Source organism: Podarcis cretensis, assembly GCF_951804945.1.
Source record: "Podarcis cretensis genome assembly, chromosome: 1".
In the NCBI taxonomy this organism is placed as follows: domain Eukaryota; kingdom Metazoa; phylum Chordata; class Lepidosauria; order Squamata; family Lacertidae; genus Podarcis; species Podarcis cretensis.
In genome coordinates, this window is record NC_137170.1 from 75412016 (window position 1) to 75428201 (window position 16186).

The window sequence follows — 16186 nt, forward strand, 5'->3', positions numbered from 1 at the left end:
TAGACTAGGGAAGCAAGGGAAATGGTTAGGAAGACAGATAGCCTGACGGCTGGCTCACCAAGGACTTCCTTTCGTTCAGAATGCCTTCCATATTAGTTAAGTGCCCTTTTCTGCTGGTGGTGTGGGGAGAGGAGACCAATTTTCTGAAAATCATTACGATGTTAATTCTGACATTTATGGAAATGCATTCTTTAGGCAGAAAATTTAGGAATGGTGGATATTTTAAAGCGGAAAATGAAAGAGCTATCTTCATGCTTTCAGATCAACAGTCCATCCAGCCCAAGAAGTCTAAACACTACAGGCAGAAGTATCTCTTCAGCCTTGCTAACTAACCTCCCTTTATTTGGAGATGCCAAAGGTTGAACTGGTGGCCTTGTGTATTTATATAAAGCTGGGATTGCCAATGGGGCAAGTGTATATGTTTCCACAGAGGTCTTCCCTGGTGCTCAATGAGTCTGAAATTAGCCTCAAAAGAAGCATAGGGCAGGTTGTCATGCGTGCGTGAGATGCTCACCACAGTTTCTCCTGTTTGCAGATATGCCCATAGGCTCAGAAAGGTTGGTGACCTTTGCTATAAGCCACACGTTCTTGTTGTTGAAACTTCTAATCATTTCCTTTAAATTACAGCTTCCCACTAATTACGCCATCACTCTGCATTCTTGCAGGACCAAACCCTTACATAACAATGCAGTCATGAAGTCACCTTCTGATCTCTGGTGATCAGATCTATTACTGGCAGCCATTTTCTGAAGTTCTTACTGACACCGGCTTCCATTAGCCATAGTTAATAGTTCACTTTAAATGTACCTTTCTGATCTGTTTGTCCCCTCCCTGCTAGCACGTGGACAAAATATACTTTGATCTCAGAACCAAACAACGTATCCATAAGATACGTGAAAGAGAAATGGGCTCCTTTGGTTGTTTGAGGTTTTCTTCAACCTTTCTAGGGAGCCACTAAAACACTAGCTAGGCTGCAGTGGTGGTGGTGGTGGGAAGTAGAAAGAGAAGACTCCCCCCCCCCTTGAAACCCTGGAAATGTAAAAAATTAAGTGACTTCAGCATGCATTACCCTTTTGGATGTAAGAGGCTATAGTCTCTCCAGGGAAATGCTGCATAAATGTCTTGGGGTCTTGGGGTAAAAGCAAATTTGCACCCTCTTAATGAGCTGCATATGGGACACAGGTGGCGCTGTGGTCTAAAGCACAGAGCCTAGGGCTTGCTGATCAGAAGGTCAGCGGTTCGAATCCCCGCAACGGGATGAGCTCCCTTTGCTCGGTCCCTGCTCCTGCCAACCTAGCAGTTCAAAAGCACGCCAAAGTGCAAGTAGATAAATAGGTACCACTACGGCGGGAAGGTAAATGGCGTTTCCGTGTGCTGCTCTGATTCACCAGAAGCGGCATAGTCATGCTGGCCACATGACCCGTAAGCTGTCTGCGGGCAAACGCCGGCTGTCTCGGCCTACAGAGCGAGATGAGCGCCGCAACCCCAGAGTCGTCCGCGACTAGACTTAACGGTCAGGGGTACCTTTACCTTTAATGAGCTGCTTAGTGAAAACCAGCCCTTTTCTTTGCAGGCAGCTTCCCCTGGGAGTTTTGCTTCAGCCCCAAGTTACGTCATGAGAAATCATACAGCATGAGAAGCCACTGGGGAGAATAGTATGGCTGCATCGTTCTCTGACCCTATTAAACAAGAATATTTCACCATGTAAAACTGCTTCGCTGGATAGGGACTTAGCTTGAGTAGAGCGGTGAATAGTTCCTCCTAACTCCTCCCCCCCTCCCCCCCCCCTCAGATTCGTGGGACTCTGAAAAGCTGGACCAAGTTGTGGTGTGTGCTGAAACCCGGAGTCCTGCTGATCTACAAAACACCAAAGGTCGGGCAGTGGGTGGGCACCATCTTACTTCATTCCTGTGAGCTGATTGAGAGACCCTCCAAAAAGGACGGCTTCTGTTTCAAACTTTTTCACCCGCTGGATCAGTCCATTTGGGCTGTGAAGGTAAGTGCAAGGCCCGAACTTGGCAACAAATGTTGAGCTTCCTTGAGGAGAAAACAACAGGCCCCAAGCAGGCTCAGGAGTAGCTCTGGCAGCTATCGGGGGTCTGAATCTTGAAAAATTTGTTGCTGGGATTTATTGTGGGGAAGGGAAACCTCAGTAAAACAAAAAGAGATTTCAGCAGAATTTTCTTTTTGGGAGCATTCCTCATGATAAATCATGAGGAAATTTCAGGGCCGGAGGACAAATATAACCCTGCAGGCTTCTGTTTAAGCCCCTCGGGACCCTTTCTAGGCTGTGCCCTCCATGCCACTGCTCTGCAGTGCTTTTGGTAGGCTGAAATGTGTCCTTAACCTGTGCTTGTTGCCTCCAATGAGGTGGGAGGAGGTAGGTAGGTAGGTAGGTAGGTAGGTAGGGGGTCAATTCTCCACATGTAAAGTGATATTTCCTTCCATGCTGCATCTGTCCTGGTCTAACTAGGTTGGAACCTCTATGGGGACACAATATTGGGCATTGTGTTTATATGCCTCTAGTACAATAGAGCCTTGAACTTTTTGTGGGCCTCTGGGCCCAGTGAAGATATTATTGCCTGAAGATCTTACAACTTCTATTTATAAGTAATCCAAGCAACGTTGTCAAGAAATGACGCTCTTTCCCTGAGACATAAATAAATAGCATTTGCCGCCAGCTGTGATGAATGAGACTGGCTCCTCACCACCTTCTGACATGTTCAAAGATTATTAACATCTGCTCTGAGGGAACAGTGCTTAACCACACTTGAATCTGGTCCATTCCTAAAAGTAGCAAGTCTGCAGACTGACAGCAAAGATACTGTGAGGAACATTTTCAGTCTAAATTAATGCAGTGCTGATTGCTCCATCGCAAGAGACTATAAATGGGGCCATATTTATGCTTGGAGAGCTGATATCATTTTTCACACTGGCATTAGAAATATATGTCAAAAATGGAACCACAGACATCCAGGTAAATGTCTCATAGCTGGCCACTCAGAACAGACCCATTCTTGTTTGGAAATGAAACATTCTGTTCTTTCTTTCTTTCTTTCTTTCTTTCTTTCTTTCTTTCTTTCTTTCCATTACATTCTAACATGCCAAAGTGCTCTGAAGTAAAAAGATTGTGTTTTGGAAGGCAAAACAAAAATTCCATGCAAGGTAATAGCTTTTCATAGGATCAGCCAAAAATCATGAAGAATTGTATTCAAGTTAGAAACATAAGAATCTGCCGTTTAGCAAGTCGGACAAATTTTCTGTCTGACTCAGTGTAGTCAACTCTGACTGGCAGCAGCTCTCTGGGATTTCAGAGGGGGAGACTTTCCCATCCCTACCTAAAGATGCCAGATATTTAACCTGGGGCCTCCTGTGTGCAAAGCAGATGCTGCAACACCGAGCTTTGCCCCTCTTCTTGTTCCTGCTTGTTATACAAAAAAATAACACATAAAAAGGAGGGAGGTGCAGAGAAAGACGCCTTCCACAATGGAAGCCCCCAACATGCAGTTTGTAATGGTTATCTGTGATTTCTGCCTACAATGCAAAAAATATTGGTCAAATTAGCTGATAGTCGCTTCAGTTCAATTGGGGCCTTTAAAATATTGAAACACAATGTGTGTTGTAATTAATCCTAATAATGAACTTGAAATACCAAGTTGTTCACTTGCAAATATTTATCTTATGGGGAAATGTTGGCAGTCGTTAGAAACCTCTCTTTTTTTGTCAAAAAGGGTTTTGCTCTGATGTTTGCATTATCACCTTTTAAATTGGGCCCACACACAAACTGGTCTGCTTTTGACCTCCTTAATAAAGCATTAGACCTGGGTACCTTAAGCCTGCCTACTTCCAGGTGAACCATCAGTGATGTCATAACACAGGGGTAGGCAACCTAAGGCCCGGGGGCTGGATGTGGCCCAATCGCCTTCTCAATCCAGTCCGTGGACAGTCTGGGAATCAGTGTGTTTTTACATGAGTAGAATGTGTCCTTTTATTTAAAATGCATCTCTGGGTTATTTGTGGGGCATAGGAATTTGCTCATTCCCCCCCCCCAAAAAAAAAATAGTCTGGCCCACAACATGGTCTGAGGGACAGTGGACCGGCCCATGGCTGAAAAAGGTTGCTGACCCCTGTCATAACATAACCAAATCTGATGTGCCACTATTCCACCCCTAGTTTTCATATGGCAAGCTGAAAGTGCTCCCGCTCTGAAAATTGCATACTTCCTTAAAATATGTCACCTCAGAGAGAAGGCCTGACAACTTTCCTTTTTTGTGACATGTCTGTCTGTCTCGAGACAATGGAGTGCGCCTTCAAGGGTGAAGTCAAACTGCTGCGCTAGCAGCACCAAAGTGACCTCTGCGGGGCGCAAGCCTGGGCAGTGTGCTTGTAGGTCCTGGGCTGCCCGGACGACAAGACCCACCTCTCGGCCTTACTGATGTGGTCCAAAGGAAATCAGAGCAATACGTTTGGCACTAGCTTGACCACAGGAGGTAGTGCAGTGTGTATGATTAGCAAGTTGTGGCACTTCCAGTCTAATGACTCCTTATGTGAAACCTTTGATGGGGCTGTATCGCGAGAGAACTTCAACACCTTTGAGGTTCAGTACTGAGACTGAGTACTGAGGAAATCAGCCCTGAGTGCTCACTGGAAGGACAGATTGTGAAGCTGAGGCTCCAGTACTTTGGCCACCTCATGAGAAGAGAAGACTCCCTGGAGAAGACCCTGATGTTGGGAAAGATGGAGGGCACAAGGAGAAGGGGGCGACAGAGGACGAGATGGTTGGATAGTGTTTTCGAGGTTACCAGCATGAGTCTGACCAAGCTGCGGGGGGCAGTGGAGGACAGGAGTGCCTGGCGTTCTCTGGTCCATGGGATCACGAAGAGTCGGACACGACTAAACGACTAAACAACAACAACTGAGACTCAATTTTTGTCATCAGGGATGGTCTTTTGAGCTACATGTCATAGCTTGGCTCTGACATGAACACTTTAAAGTGAGAGCAGTTTGGGACATCCTTTTAAAATGCTCTTTTAAAGGGTGTTGATCATTTAATCCTAAACTTGTTTACTCAGGAAGAAAATGAGTTGACTGAGTTAAGTATGCAAGAATTGCTTGACCAGTCAAAATCAGGGAGTTTCTTCAGCTTTCTTACAGAAGCCAAGCTGCCTAATAGAATGCTTCAGATTCCAGGTGTGTTGAATATTGAGAAGCTTTTAAAGGTTCATATGGAATGTGTATCAACAGTTAGCATTGCAGGTGGCCGAACATGGACTGTAGGATTTATTTATTCATTGCAGTTTTTCATAAGAAAAAAATATTTATTGCAATTTTTTAGATTGCTGATCTAGAGATGATCTGACAATTCGAACTGCTGAAGCAACACATTTTCTGACCTAGTTTTTAATACCTAAATATCTGTCAGGGAATGAGTACATTTATTTACTTGCCCTCCCTGGAAGAGGCCAGGCTAAGACATCTTTTCTCTTTTGCAAGATGGGCTTGTGAATGAAACTGAAGCTATTGCTATGGAGACATAATAGACAAAATGAGCAGAGCTGGGAATCTCATCATTCAGCTTAGCAGATCACAATGCTGCAGCTGACATTAATATGAACTGGCAGTACTTCTAGTGGCCTTTTCCCTTTTGCTAGTTTTAATCTGAAAGCTGGGTTTTGGGAAACACTTGATGCATTCTGGATATGAATGGTTTTGGGCTTTTTTATATAAGAGATATGTGGGGGAGGAATCGTGCTAATATTTTTAGTTGGAGTAAGGGTTAGAGTCACTTCTTTATAACACCAAAGTGTTTTAAATTATCTCTCTGTCAACTAAAATAACAATTGAGTAGCATCTAGGGTAGTGTATAAGGCAGCAGTTCTTGTTGAATGGTTTCTTTAAATGTAAAGGTTCATCATTGTTCCACCCGATGTGTATGTCTTTAAGGGGCCAGAGCAAGGGCCAGAGCAAAATAAGGAGACCCAGCTTTACAGCTGTGAGACATAGCACGTGCTGCTGAGTTGTGTTGATTAGGCTGTGTCAGCAATTGGGTGTAGTATATAAGAGCAGCACCTAGCTCTCCCATTACCCTGGGGGATGGGTTGGTGGTTGGGTCATGTTTGTTTGTTAATGTATTTAGTGTAAAAGGAGTTTTTGTTTTTGTAATTAAAACCTTGTTTAAGTACTTTTTGAGTCCCTTTTTAATGCATGGTCTCCCCAGCAAGCTCTCTGCAGCGCTACTATACTGCAAATAGCCAACAGTTCTAACCCAACTTGCTTGGGAGTAACCCCAACTGAATTCAGTAGGGCTTAGCTGTGGTTAGGATAGTGCTGTGAACAATGATGACCCCAGGTCAGTTTTCATTTCTGCCATGAACTTGCTTAGGTAGACAAGCCCTCTCTCCTTGCAGTGTGGGGGTGATAACTACATTGCAGGGTTGTTTTTAAGCATTACTGATAGTATGTACACGAAAGACTTTGAACACTGTAAATTGCAGTAGAAATGCTAAGAAGCAGCGGGTGGCCGGCTCCACTCCACGCTGGGCAGCTTTCTCCCGGTGCGGAGCTGCCCAGCGTATTAGGCGACTGGACTTATAAAACGAACCCCCAAATTGTAGCTGCCAATTTGGGGGGGGGTTGTCTAATACACCCAGTCACCTAATACATCGGAATCTATGGTACTTTGGACAACATGCAACATGTTATTTATAATCTACCTTTTTGTAAATGACTTACCACTGAAACTACTCCTCAACAGAAGCTTATAAATCTAATTTAGATGGGTATGTTGAAAACAGGTCAAAGGAAGATGGGGTTCAAAATATGTGTACATTTTTTTAAATGGGAGAGCATTCCCCTTCACCCAAGCTGTGTATTTTTCATCACAGTGAACCCAACCCAGCCATACAATCCCACACTATCTGTCCTCTTACTCTCTGCCGCTTCAGATATCCTTTCACGATCATTTGTTTTCATGGTGCTATCCAGGGAGCCATATGCAATCTTGCTTTCAATACTGTTTGTGCCTGCAAAAGTTTTGGGGTGGTCATACTGCTTCATTTCCAAGTCCTGTAACTTCCTGCTGAAATCCTATAACCTTTTAAGCCCCTGCTGTTCTGGGTTTCAGGGCTAGGTGTGTCCTGTTTTTGTTGCAGTATACTGCAAGAGTGTTCTTCCAGACAGTGACGCGGGGGTTATTGGCTTGCTCCTGTTCTTGTTCTTATTGTGATTAAAAAATAAAAATAACAATCTTATATTTTTATGTTGCAAATCACCCTGAGGTCTACGGATGGAGGGTGGTATACAAATTTAATTAAAATTAATGCAATAACAGTGGGGAAGTATCACAGATCAGCTAGTTAAGCTGAGTGATGTGTGGACTGTCCAGTATCGATCCATCACTAATGCACTATTATTGTGGCAATGACATGTTGCAGAATGCACCCAGGAAGAAACCACCCGTCTGGAGATGTCTCCTGTTCTCCAGTCCATCTGCTAGTGAGCTGGCAGAAGGATGAGGAGGTGCTGGGTCTTAAAGGGACACCACAACAGCTTCCCAGTGACTGGTGCTCTTTTGTCTAGGAACTGCTAGTGCATTAGCTTTGATGGGTCACGGTTAAGTTTAAATGAATGCTATTGAGATTCTGATGCTGAGTGCTCTTGAGGTATTTTGCGGAAGTGAATTCCTCAAGTGAAGGCACCTGAGTGTTACACAGGAAATACAGTACAATACTCATTGTATAGCCATGGTTAGTCACTCATTGGCCACCTTTAATAGTGCCACGGATCCTTCGCCAGCCCCCTGCTCTTCAAAGTTCTGGGCAGGGCTCTCCTCATTACCCTCTGTTATTTGACTATTGTTTGCAACTGAGTGAATTAATAAATGAAAGCTTATTTTTTAAAAACATCTCTTGAGATTGCTCATCTCTGATGAGCCAGGAGCTTATGTAAGAGACGTCCCAGTCATGGCGAAGCTATGAAATAGTCACTTTCATTCAGACAACTCCGTTTGCATGCTGACCTGTCTTTTGATATTGTCGGGGTGGAAGATTGAGATTCCCCCCATGACAGAAGGGCAGCTTCCAAAGCTACCAAGAGACCTGGCTTCCCCCTTCTCCCTCTCCCTCTTTCTCTCTGTCTCACACACTTACATTCAGTTGCACTCTATATTTCTTCTAAAGATCTCGGAGCAGTGTACATTAGGTTATTCCCCTTTTGTCACTTGGAAGGACTTGGGGGGAGAGTGACCTAAAAACAGAAAATAAAAAATAAGCAGATATATAGAAATAAACAAGCAATCATAGGAGGTGAATTACCCTGAGTCACACCAAGGGTGTGTCCTAGTTGACAGAGGGCATTCCTCTGTTTGGAGAGTCTCTGTTGTGAAGACCAAAACTCCTAGCAAGGGAGAGCAGGGGGACCTTTAAGGTGCCCATCAACAGTTACCACCAGGATAGCTGTTTGAGTAGGCACACAAGCCACCTGGTCACCACTATGCTGAGATGTATTGTGTTTTTATTTAAATTATAGTGATTGCTTCTAAATTTGCATCTATATGTATAAATTACTTTATGCAAATATGTGTCTTTGGGCAATGTGCCAGAAGCCACCCTTATAGACACGCAAATCTTCCCAGTCACCTTTATCACCTTTATATACAGCCTTCCATGAATTGAAGGGCATTTTTCAGAAGTGGAGAGCCTTTCTATACTCATGGAGTTTCCCACTGGGATTCAGAACTCTATTCTTCGAGGCGTCTATTTTAGACATAGCTAAATGCACTGCTCTGGTTCGCCAGAAGTGGCTTAGTCATGCTGGCCACATGACCCAGAAGCTGTCTGCGGAAAAACGCCGGCTCCCTCTGCCAGTAAATCGAGATAAGAGCCGCAACCCCAGAGTCGTCCGTGACTGGACTTAATGGTCAGGGGTCCCTTTACCTTTTGCTCTATCCCAGAAATGGAGGGTGGTTGCATACTTTTCATTTGTTTCATTTAATTAAAAGCAGAGAATATAAACTGAAATGATATGGGAAAATGATAAAATATGTTTCTCTTCTTTTCATGCATCGCTCTAGGGTCCAAAGGGAGAGAATGTAGGCTCAATCACACAGCCTCTTCCAAGCAGCTACTTGATCTTCAGGGCAGCTTCCGAATCAGATGGTAAGCTTTTGACCTTTTCTCTATGTCTACATGCTATTCATTCTCTTCCAATTAACCAATACAGATCTTTCTGGGCAAGCAGATGTGCTTGACCCCTTATGATTCATGCATTGGGCTTCATGTAATTCATGTCATGCGCTCTCCGGGGAAACCACCTTTAATCCAGTGGAAATGAGTGCAAAATTTTCAAGGGTAAAAAAGACTTTAAGGTGTTGTTGTTTTTCTTTGTCATTACCATGCTAAACCTTTGCAATGGGGGGAATTGCAGAACACTTAGTATTGACGTTCCACATCCCGCTTTGTTCCCCTCCCCCAGACAGCTACAATATATAATTAGGTTGTTTTTTTGGGGGGAAGAGCCCATATTTTAGTTTCTGGTCAGATACAGGCAGCTCACGGAAGAGAGATGAAACCCAACCGGTCCCTCAGGCTTTTGCGGCAGTTTAATAGTTCCAATGACTGTCTATCAATCCATGCCATAAAAGTGATTATCTCCTTAAAGATCAATTTAACTTGACATTTCATTAACGTAGTTACAAAATGTGCAGGGTAAAGTAATACGGTCATTCTGTTGCTGGGGAGGGATAGCATAGAGTTCTTGTCTAAGAACCGTCATCCCAGCTGGGGAAAAAGAGGTGTGCATAAGAACATTTTCCTTTTGGCTTCTGTGGACTGGATTGACCTATCTTGTTTACAATAGCCTTTGGGCTTCTCTAACCTTTACTTGCAATGAGTTTCATGCAATCAGCCTTATGTACTCAAACAGCAACCTGCTCCTTTGGGTCCTCATTTAGACCTGTCTATCCTTGAAAACTGCATCTTGATGATGATTGAAATTACTGGTAAAATACTAACTGTGCTGAGTATTGTTGGTTTATCCTATATAGTCTCAATTTTAAAATTAAAATCTTTTTTTTTTGGGGGGGGGGTTATGGGATGCTCTGATTTATCCATTTACCACGTTTGTACCTTGTCCTTCCTCCAAAGTGCTCAGGAAAGCTAGGGCCAAGCCAGGCTTGAAGTCAAATGTGTCTTTGCATTTAGTGTGCATGTTTTCACATGTAATTAGCAGCTGAAGGGGGGATGATAACCACTGGAATCCCAGCATCTGGGTAAATTAACCCTTTCCTTCCCCTGCTGCAGTCCTGACCCAAATTTCTCCTCTGATGCCCTTATTTACATAGGAAAGAAATCCCCCATTGGAGCCAGTCAAAGGATTTCCTCTCAATGCAAATAGCAGCTTCAGAGGAGAAGGGTGGGTGGGTGACTTTTTGCCCATTATAACAGTGCAATACTGTGCATGCTTTATCAGAAGTGAGTCCCATTTGTTCTATGGGTTGCACTCCCAGATGAGTGTGCATACGAGGGCAACTCCAGTTTGCTTTCAAGAGTTTGAACTCAGGTTGCCTTATTCTAGAGCCATACCACATAAAGAAAATGCTAACCCAGGTTCACTGAGGAGGGAATCATGAGAGGCCAAACTTTGTTAATCTAAAACCATATTGGTCTTCAGCCAATATTTTGCATATAACATTCACTGATTAATAACACTTACTATTTGTTGTTCCTTTGGCATTCTGGTGGGAATTGAGTTGCCCTGGGTGAATATGGTGTGGCCTACAGCTGTGTTTTTCAATGACTGTTTTATCGAAATGCCTCAAACAAATGGGCTGAACTAACCATTATGTATGTTATGGTGTAGGCATTAGTCAAATAAGAGCCCATAGTAATTAGTCAGCTCCCTGGGCAGACATAAATTTTCCTCCAGCAGGTGCCATTTATTCTAATTCTTGTGCTGGATCTGCTGGTGGTATGATCTAAATTCTCTGGTGGAGTGCTTAAGCAGCAGTCTTAAGGAACTGGTTTAGTGGGGAGAGGAGGACAAAGGGAAGAAATACTTCCTCCCCTTCATTTCCCCTCTCTACACCAGTGGCAGCAGCACCAACCCCAGGGAGTGTGGGAAGATCTGCCTGGGCCACCCGCCTGGCTGCTTCACTGGTCTGTTTGCTTGCGCCACCTGCCTGGGCCACTGGCCTGCCTTCTTTCCTCCACCCCTGTCTGCCCACCTTTCCACTCGCTCACTCTGCTTCACAGGAGTGCTTGTTTGTCAGCATGAAGACGGGCAAGGGAAAATACAGTATATAGAGAAAAATCAAGATATATACGCCCTCTTCAGGAGAGCCATTTGAATGTGCAAAGGGGAAAGCAGGGCAAGAACTTGGGGAAGTTTCCTCTTTTGAAATCAAACGCGCTGTTCCCAATTGGCTGAACAACACATCTCGCACCCATATCCTGGGTGCTCCGCAAGATTAAGTCCAGGGTCGCCACCTCTCTGGTTGGTTCCAGTATCAACTGTTCCAGGGCACAATTTTGCTTCTTTCTCATGACTGGAAGGCGTATGTAGCCAGTCTGTGTGAAGGTAGTTGAAATCACCCATTACGACAATGTCTCTTTTTTCAGATTGTTCCTTGATTTCATTCTTCCTCTCAAGATCTCCCTGAAGATTTTGATCAGGGGGGTGGTATAACACGTCTCCCTAAATTAATGCTGGGGCCTGTTATTGCAACCAAGGGTGCTTCTGTGGAGGAGTCTGTCCCTTTTGGGATTTCTCACTTGCTGGACTCAATGCTCTTTATTGTACAGAGTGACACCACCTCCAGTATGTCCTTTTCTGCCCTTCCTATAGAGTTTCTGTCCAGAAATAACCATGGCGGTTATGTATGGAGTACTGTTTTATCCCCAATGTTTTTTAAATACCTGCATGAAGCTGTTGGGAGCCATCATTAGGAGATATGGCTCTAGGTGCCATCAGCACATTGCTCACTTCAGTGAATATTTCAGATATCTTGACAGAGCAGTAGTGAGGGGAAGAGGACACGTAATAAAGTCTTGTGCTGCCTGCTCCTGTGCAGCTCTCTTTCATTACATTAGTGTTATGTGATTATCCAGCTTGAAAGGTATCAAAATCACTCTTCTGTGACTTCTTTCATCGGGTTCCAGCATCATTGCTTTGGTTTATTTTGCTGGCAAATCTGAAGGATATGGCTCAGTGTGGGTTCCAGTGGAGGAGGTGGTGTTGTTGTTGGCGGCCTCCAGTTTTTAGTTTTAATCCATCAGTTCAGCAGATGTAGTTGATTCTAAAAGCACAGCACCACCTGTAGGACACAAGGGAGTATCGCCCTACATTGATTTACCCTTTATCTGTTGAAGTCAGTTTTTTAGAGCAAGTGTTTCACAATATGATGGTTGGAGGAACACTTCCAACCAGAAAGCCAATGCAAGAAGGTGCATAAGACAACGCAGTCCATGGTCTAAATGCAGGGCCTTAAGTCCAGTAGCTGAATCACTTGTCTTGATACTGCATACCTGTAAAACCTGGCAAGTTTAAAAATAGGATATGGACAAATAAAAATTCACATACTTCTGCAGTCTTTAAATATTGTCTCTTTATCCATCCATTCCCCCTTTTACTCTCTTAAATGCATTCGCCCATACTGACTCATATATGAATGCCTACTAGCTTTGATATAAACCCACAATTTATGCGGGGGTTATGTTCCAGGGATTGCACTTGAGACCAAAATTGCATATAGTCAAAGCACATTGGGTTCAGTGGTGGGTGGGGTTGCCAAAGTCATTTTTCCCAGAACTCTGCCCCCTTTCTGCTCCTTACTTACTTACCATGTGCATAAAGCTGAATGTGCACAAATTAAATGTGTGTAAGTTGTGGGCTTACTTTATTGGAAACATCCCTTGCTCTCTTCATTGCCTCCTTCCAAATGTAGCAGTTAACAGAAGCCCCTCCTTAGGCTGAAAACCCCAGGTTTATTCTCTCTTCTTTGGAAGGTCGAGGACCCAAAAGCTTCAGCTTATAGTGGACCTCTTTACCTACTTAAGGGTCCTTGCAGATGGTCTGTTGGTTGAGTATTTATCCTGATTTGTTTGCACAAAATTTACAGGGAGATTATATGGCATCACTATATTCATTCCATTTTGTCTGCACCGAGATTATATGCCCAGCGTTGTCATTATCCCTACTTTCCAGTACATTACCCATCGCTTTTCTTACCACAAAAATGACAAGGTTTATACGTAAGCTGTTTTGTTGCACGGGAGTGACAATCCACTGAACCACACAGACTATATTTGCCTATATATGGTTGAATCATGCCTCACAAGCAGCAAGTTTGGAAGCCATTTTGATGGGTGACAGCTTATAAAAGTGGGGAAAGCCTCATCAAAGTTACAACCCACTCCATGCCACCTACTGGGGGAGAGGAAGAGAGATGGGGTGAGTCTGTCTGTGCTGTCTGGTTTAGATCCAGAAAGTGTCTCCACATTGGCAGGTGTCCCAGATGTTATCCTCCAAATATATCCTCATGGACAGGAACTGGTTGCTGCAAGTCTGAGAGTACAGTACAAGTTTCTGGGAAAGAAAATTATGCTTGCTATTGAGGGAAGGCACTCATTTGGAAGCGAGAGAGGCCCTCTTTCATTCTGGAGTTGCTTCGAAGGGAGGACATAGGGGAGTTTTGCAGTACAATATGAAAATCAGTATTTCACCACCGTCTGTCTTACGCTTTTTGAGCTGTTTGGTCCTATATGCAGAACCATTTGTTTCCTGTTAATAATGATGCCCTTTGGTGTTATTTTCTTTACTTGGTGACATTTTATTTTTAACCCTAGCATTTGCTTGATTGAGCAGGCTGAAGGTTTTATAGATTTCTTTTATTTTTAAAAAAACCCTGAAATAATGCCTGGGAGACTATTTCTACAACTGAAGCATTATGTATCCAATTATATGCCACAAGGTTTAAGGAGCTTTTCAGAATGAACGTCACTTTATCACTAGTGAAACTGGAAACCAATTGCACGTACTTGCCTTGTAGCTCTTTCACCAGTGAGGAAGTAGGATAGGCTCAAGCACTAATCTTTGTTTGCCTACATAGGAAGATTCCCCCAAAGCAAATGCCAGGGTATCCGTCACTATTAGCAATGCTTTTTCATAAAGGTTTTTTCGACACTAGCTTAGGGGGGGAAATGCTACATGGTACACTTTAAATGTACCACTCTTGAGAGTACATGAGGAATAGAATGGGTGAGAAGCCACGCAGTTTGTCTTACGTTTCAGGGTTCCTGGGCAGCTTAAAGCCATTTGATTTAGCAAAATGTATATGAGGACTTTGCTCAGAAATTGCCACACATTCTCACAGAGGGTACTCTGAAATGGGGAGCGGGCTTTCCGAAGTGGGGAAGATGGGGGTAGAAAACTAAGTGGAAATGGAAGACAACTATAAATGGGGAAACACACGTTTTATTGTCCTTGTAAAAGCAGTGCCATAATAAATGTGTCAGTATTTTGAGGTACTGGACAGTGATTTGCTGAATGAAACTGATGTGGCAACCCCTCTGGCAGCTACTTGGATCATGTTACTTTGCACAGCTTGAGCATTTCAATATTTAGTATCAATTACAGTGTAGAACTGTGAGAATCTCAGTAATTTGAGTGGCATGTAAATCACAAATACCAAGACCGGAAACGATGTATGGATTTAAAATGCACTCTATACGTGATCTGCCTATTGTTGTTTCGGATGAGGGTAAAATTTTAGGGACAAATTGTATCCTGCAATATTTCAGATTTGGGCCATCACCTGGAGGATGTAAAAAGCTATTAATATTGAAGAGAGGAACTGAGTATCAAATGGTAACACTTATTCTGCAGCCATCAAGTCTCATTGCTTTCAGGACATTTGAAATCTTTACTGTGTACTGTATCCATCGATAGGGATTAAATGTCTGGATACACGAAATGGGAAGCAGTCAAGGGAGCATTCTGCATTTTCCTATTTGACCCCTGTGTTTGTGTTTTTATAGGCCGGTGTTGGTTGGATGCTCTGGAACTGGCCTTGCGCTGCTCAAGCCTCTTCAGGCTCAGTGCATCCAAGCAAGGGAAAGATGGAGAGTTGAATTGCTCGGCTGATTCTTCGCATGCTGGCCTGTACAACCTACTGCACACGGCTACCATCTCGGATCAGGAACTTTTTCAGTAAGGATGTACACACTTACTGCATATATTCTGAAGTTCCTGCAGTTGAGAGTACTTTTCATGCATCTGCTTTAATCCCTTCTAAGTGGTAGCAGTGAGTAAAAGACCCATTTTGTAATGAGAGCATCCTTTCACTTGAACTAGGACAAAGTCAGGATGGCAAAGGTGTCTGCCTCTGAACATGACTTGCCAAGGAGCAACAGCAAGAGAGAGCTCTTGCCTTAATGCCCTGCTTGGGCATATCCTGAAAGCAATTTTTCAGGAAAACAGGATGCTGGACAAGATAGGCTTCTAGTCTGATCCAACAGGGCTCTTTTTTTATGTTCTCAGGCATCACACACATTATTCTCTGTTCAGCTGTGTGTTCCTAACATTCAAGGTAAACATTCATTGCTTTCTAAATAGTGAGTTTGTGAGTAAAAATCTGTCACCTAAACATCAGGAAGGGATACAGATTCAACGGCGGAAACCAAGTGTAGATCACTTCCAAGGAGTAGCATTTGTCTCCCACATATCCAGGTAGTGCTAGCAGAAGATTTATCACTGGCACAGTGTTCCATGATGGGATCAAATCCTTCAGTTAAACATCTTCCCCTTGGGGAATTAAGCCAATTAAGCTGACATGTTTTTATTAGTAAGTCATTTAATTACATGTAATGCTTTCTTCAGCTTATTTAAATTATGCTTGGAAATTAAAGAAGCAGACATTGTGTCTTCAATAAGTTGGTCATCCTCCATGGAAGAATTCGCTCCCCAGCTAGTGCTGTCTTCCTGTGCTGGGTGACTACACAAGAGAAAGTAATCATGATTACTTTCAGTTATTGGAATGCCCATACAGGGATTGCTCCAAATTTACACCTCTGTTCCAAGTAGCACCAGCATTAAGTATTTTCTGTCAGTTACAAAGACTTGCTGCTGCTGCTGCTGCTGATTGCTAATGGGAATTTTTCCTCTGAATTTTCACGTCTGCTTTAGGTTGGGT

The 16186-nt window shown here is 43.4% G+C and overlaps 1 protein-coding gene across 2 annotated transcripts in view; it reads left to right on the top strand.

The window, feature by feature from the left end:
* OSBPL5 (oxysterol binding protein like 5) overlaps positions 1-16186 on the top strand; it is a 126982-nt gene that overhangs the window by 87049 nt on the left and 23747 nt on the right. For both annotated transcript variants that reach the window (XM_079987169.1, XM_079987170.1), the window contains exons 6-8: positions 1793-1996; positions 9071-9155; positions 15033-15204. In XM_079987169.1, the coding sequence (XP_079843295.1) occupies positions 1793-1996; positions 9071-9155; positions 15033-15204 (461 nt within the window). The remainder of the gene's footprint in view (positions 1-1792; positions 1997-9070; positions 9156-15032; positions 15205-16186) is intronic.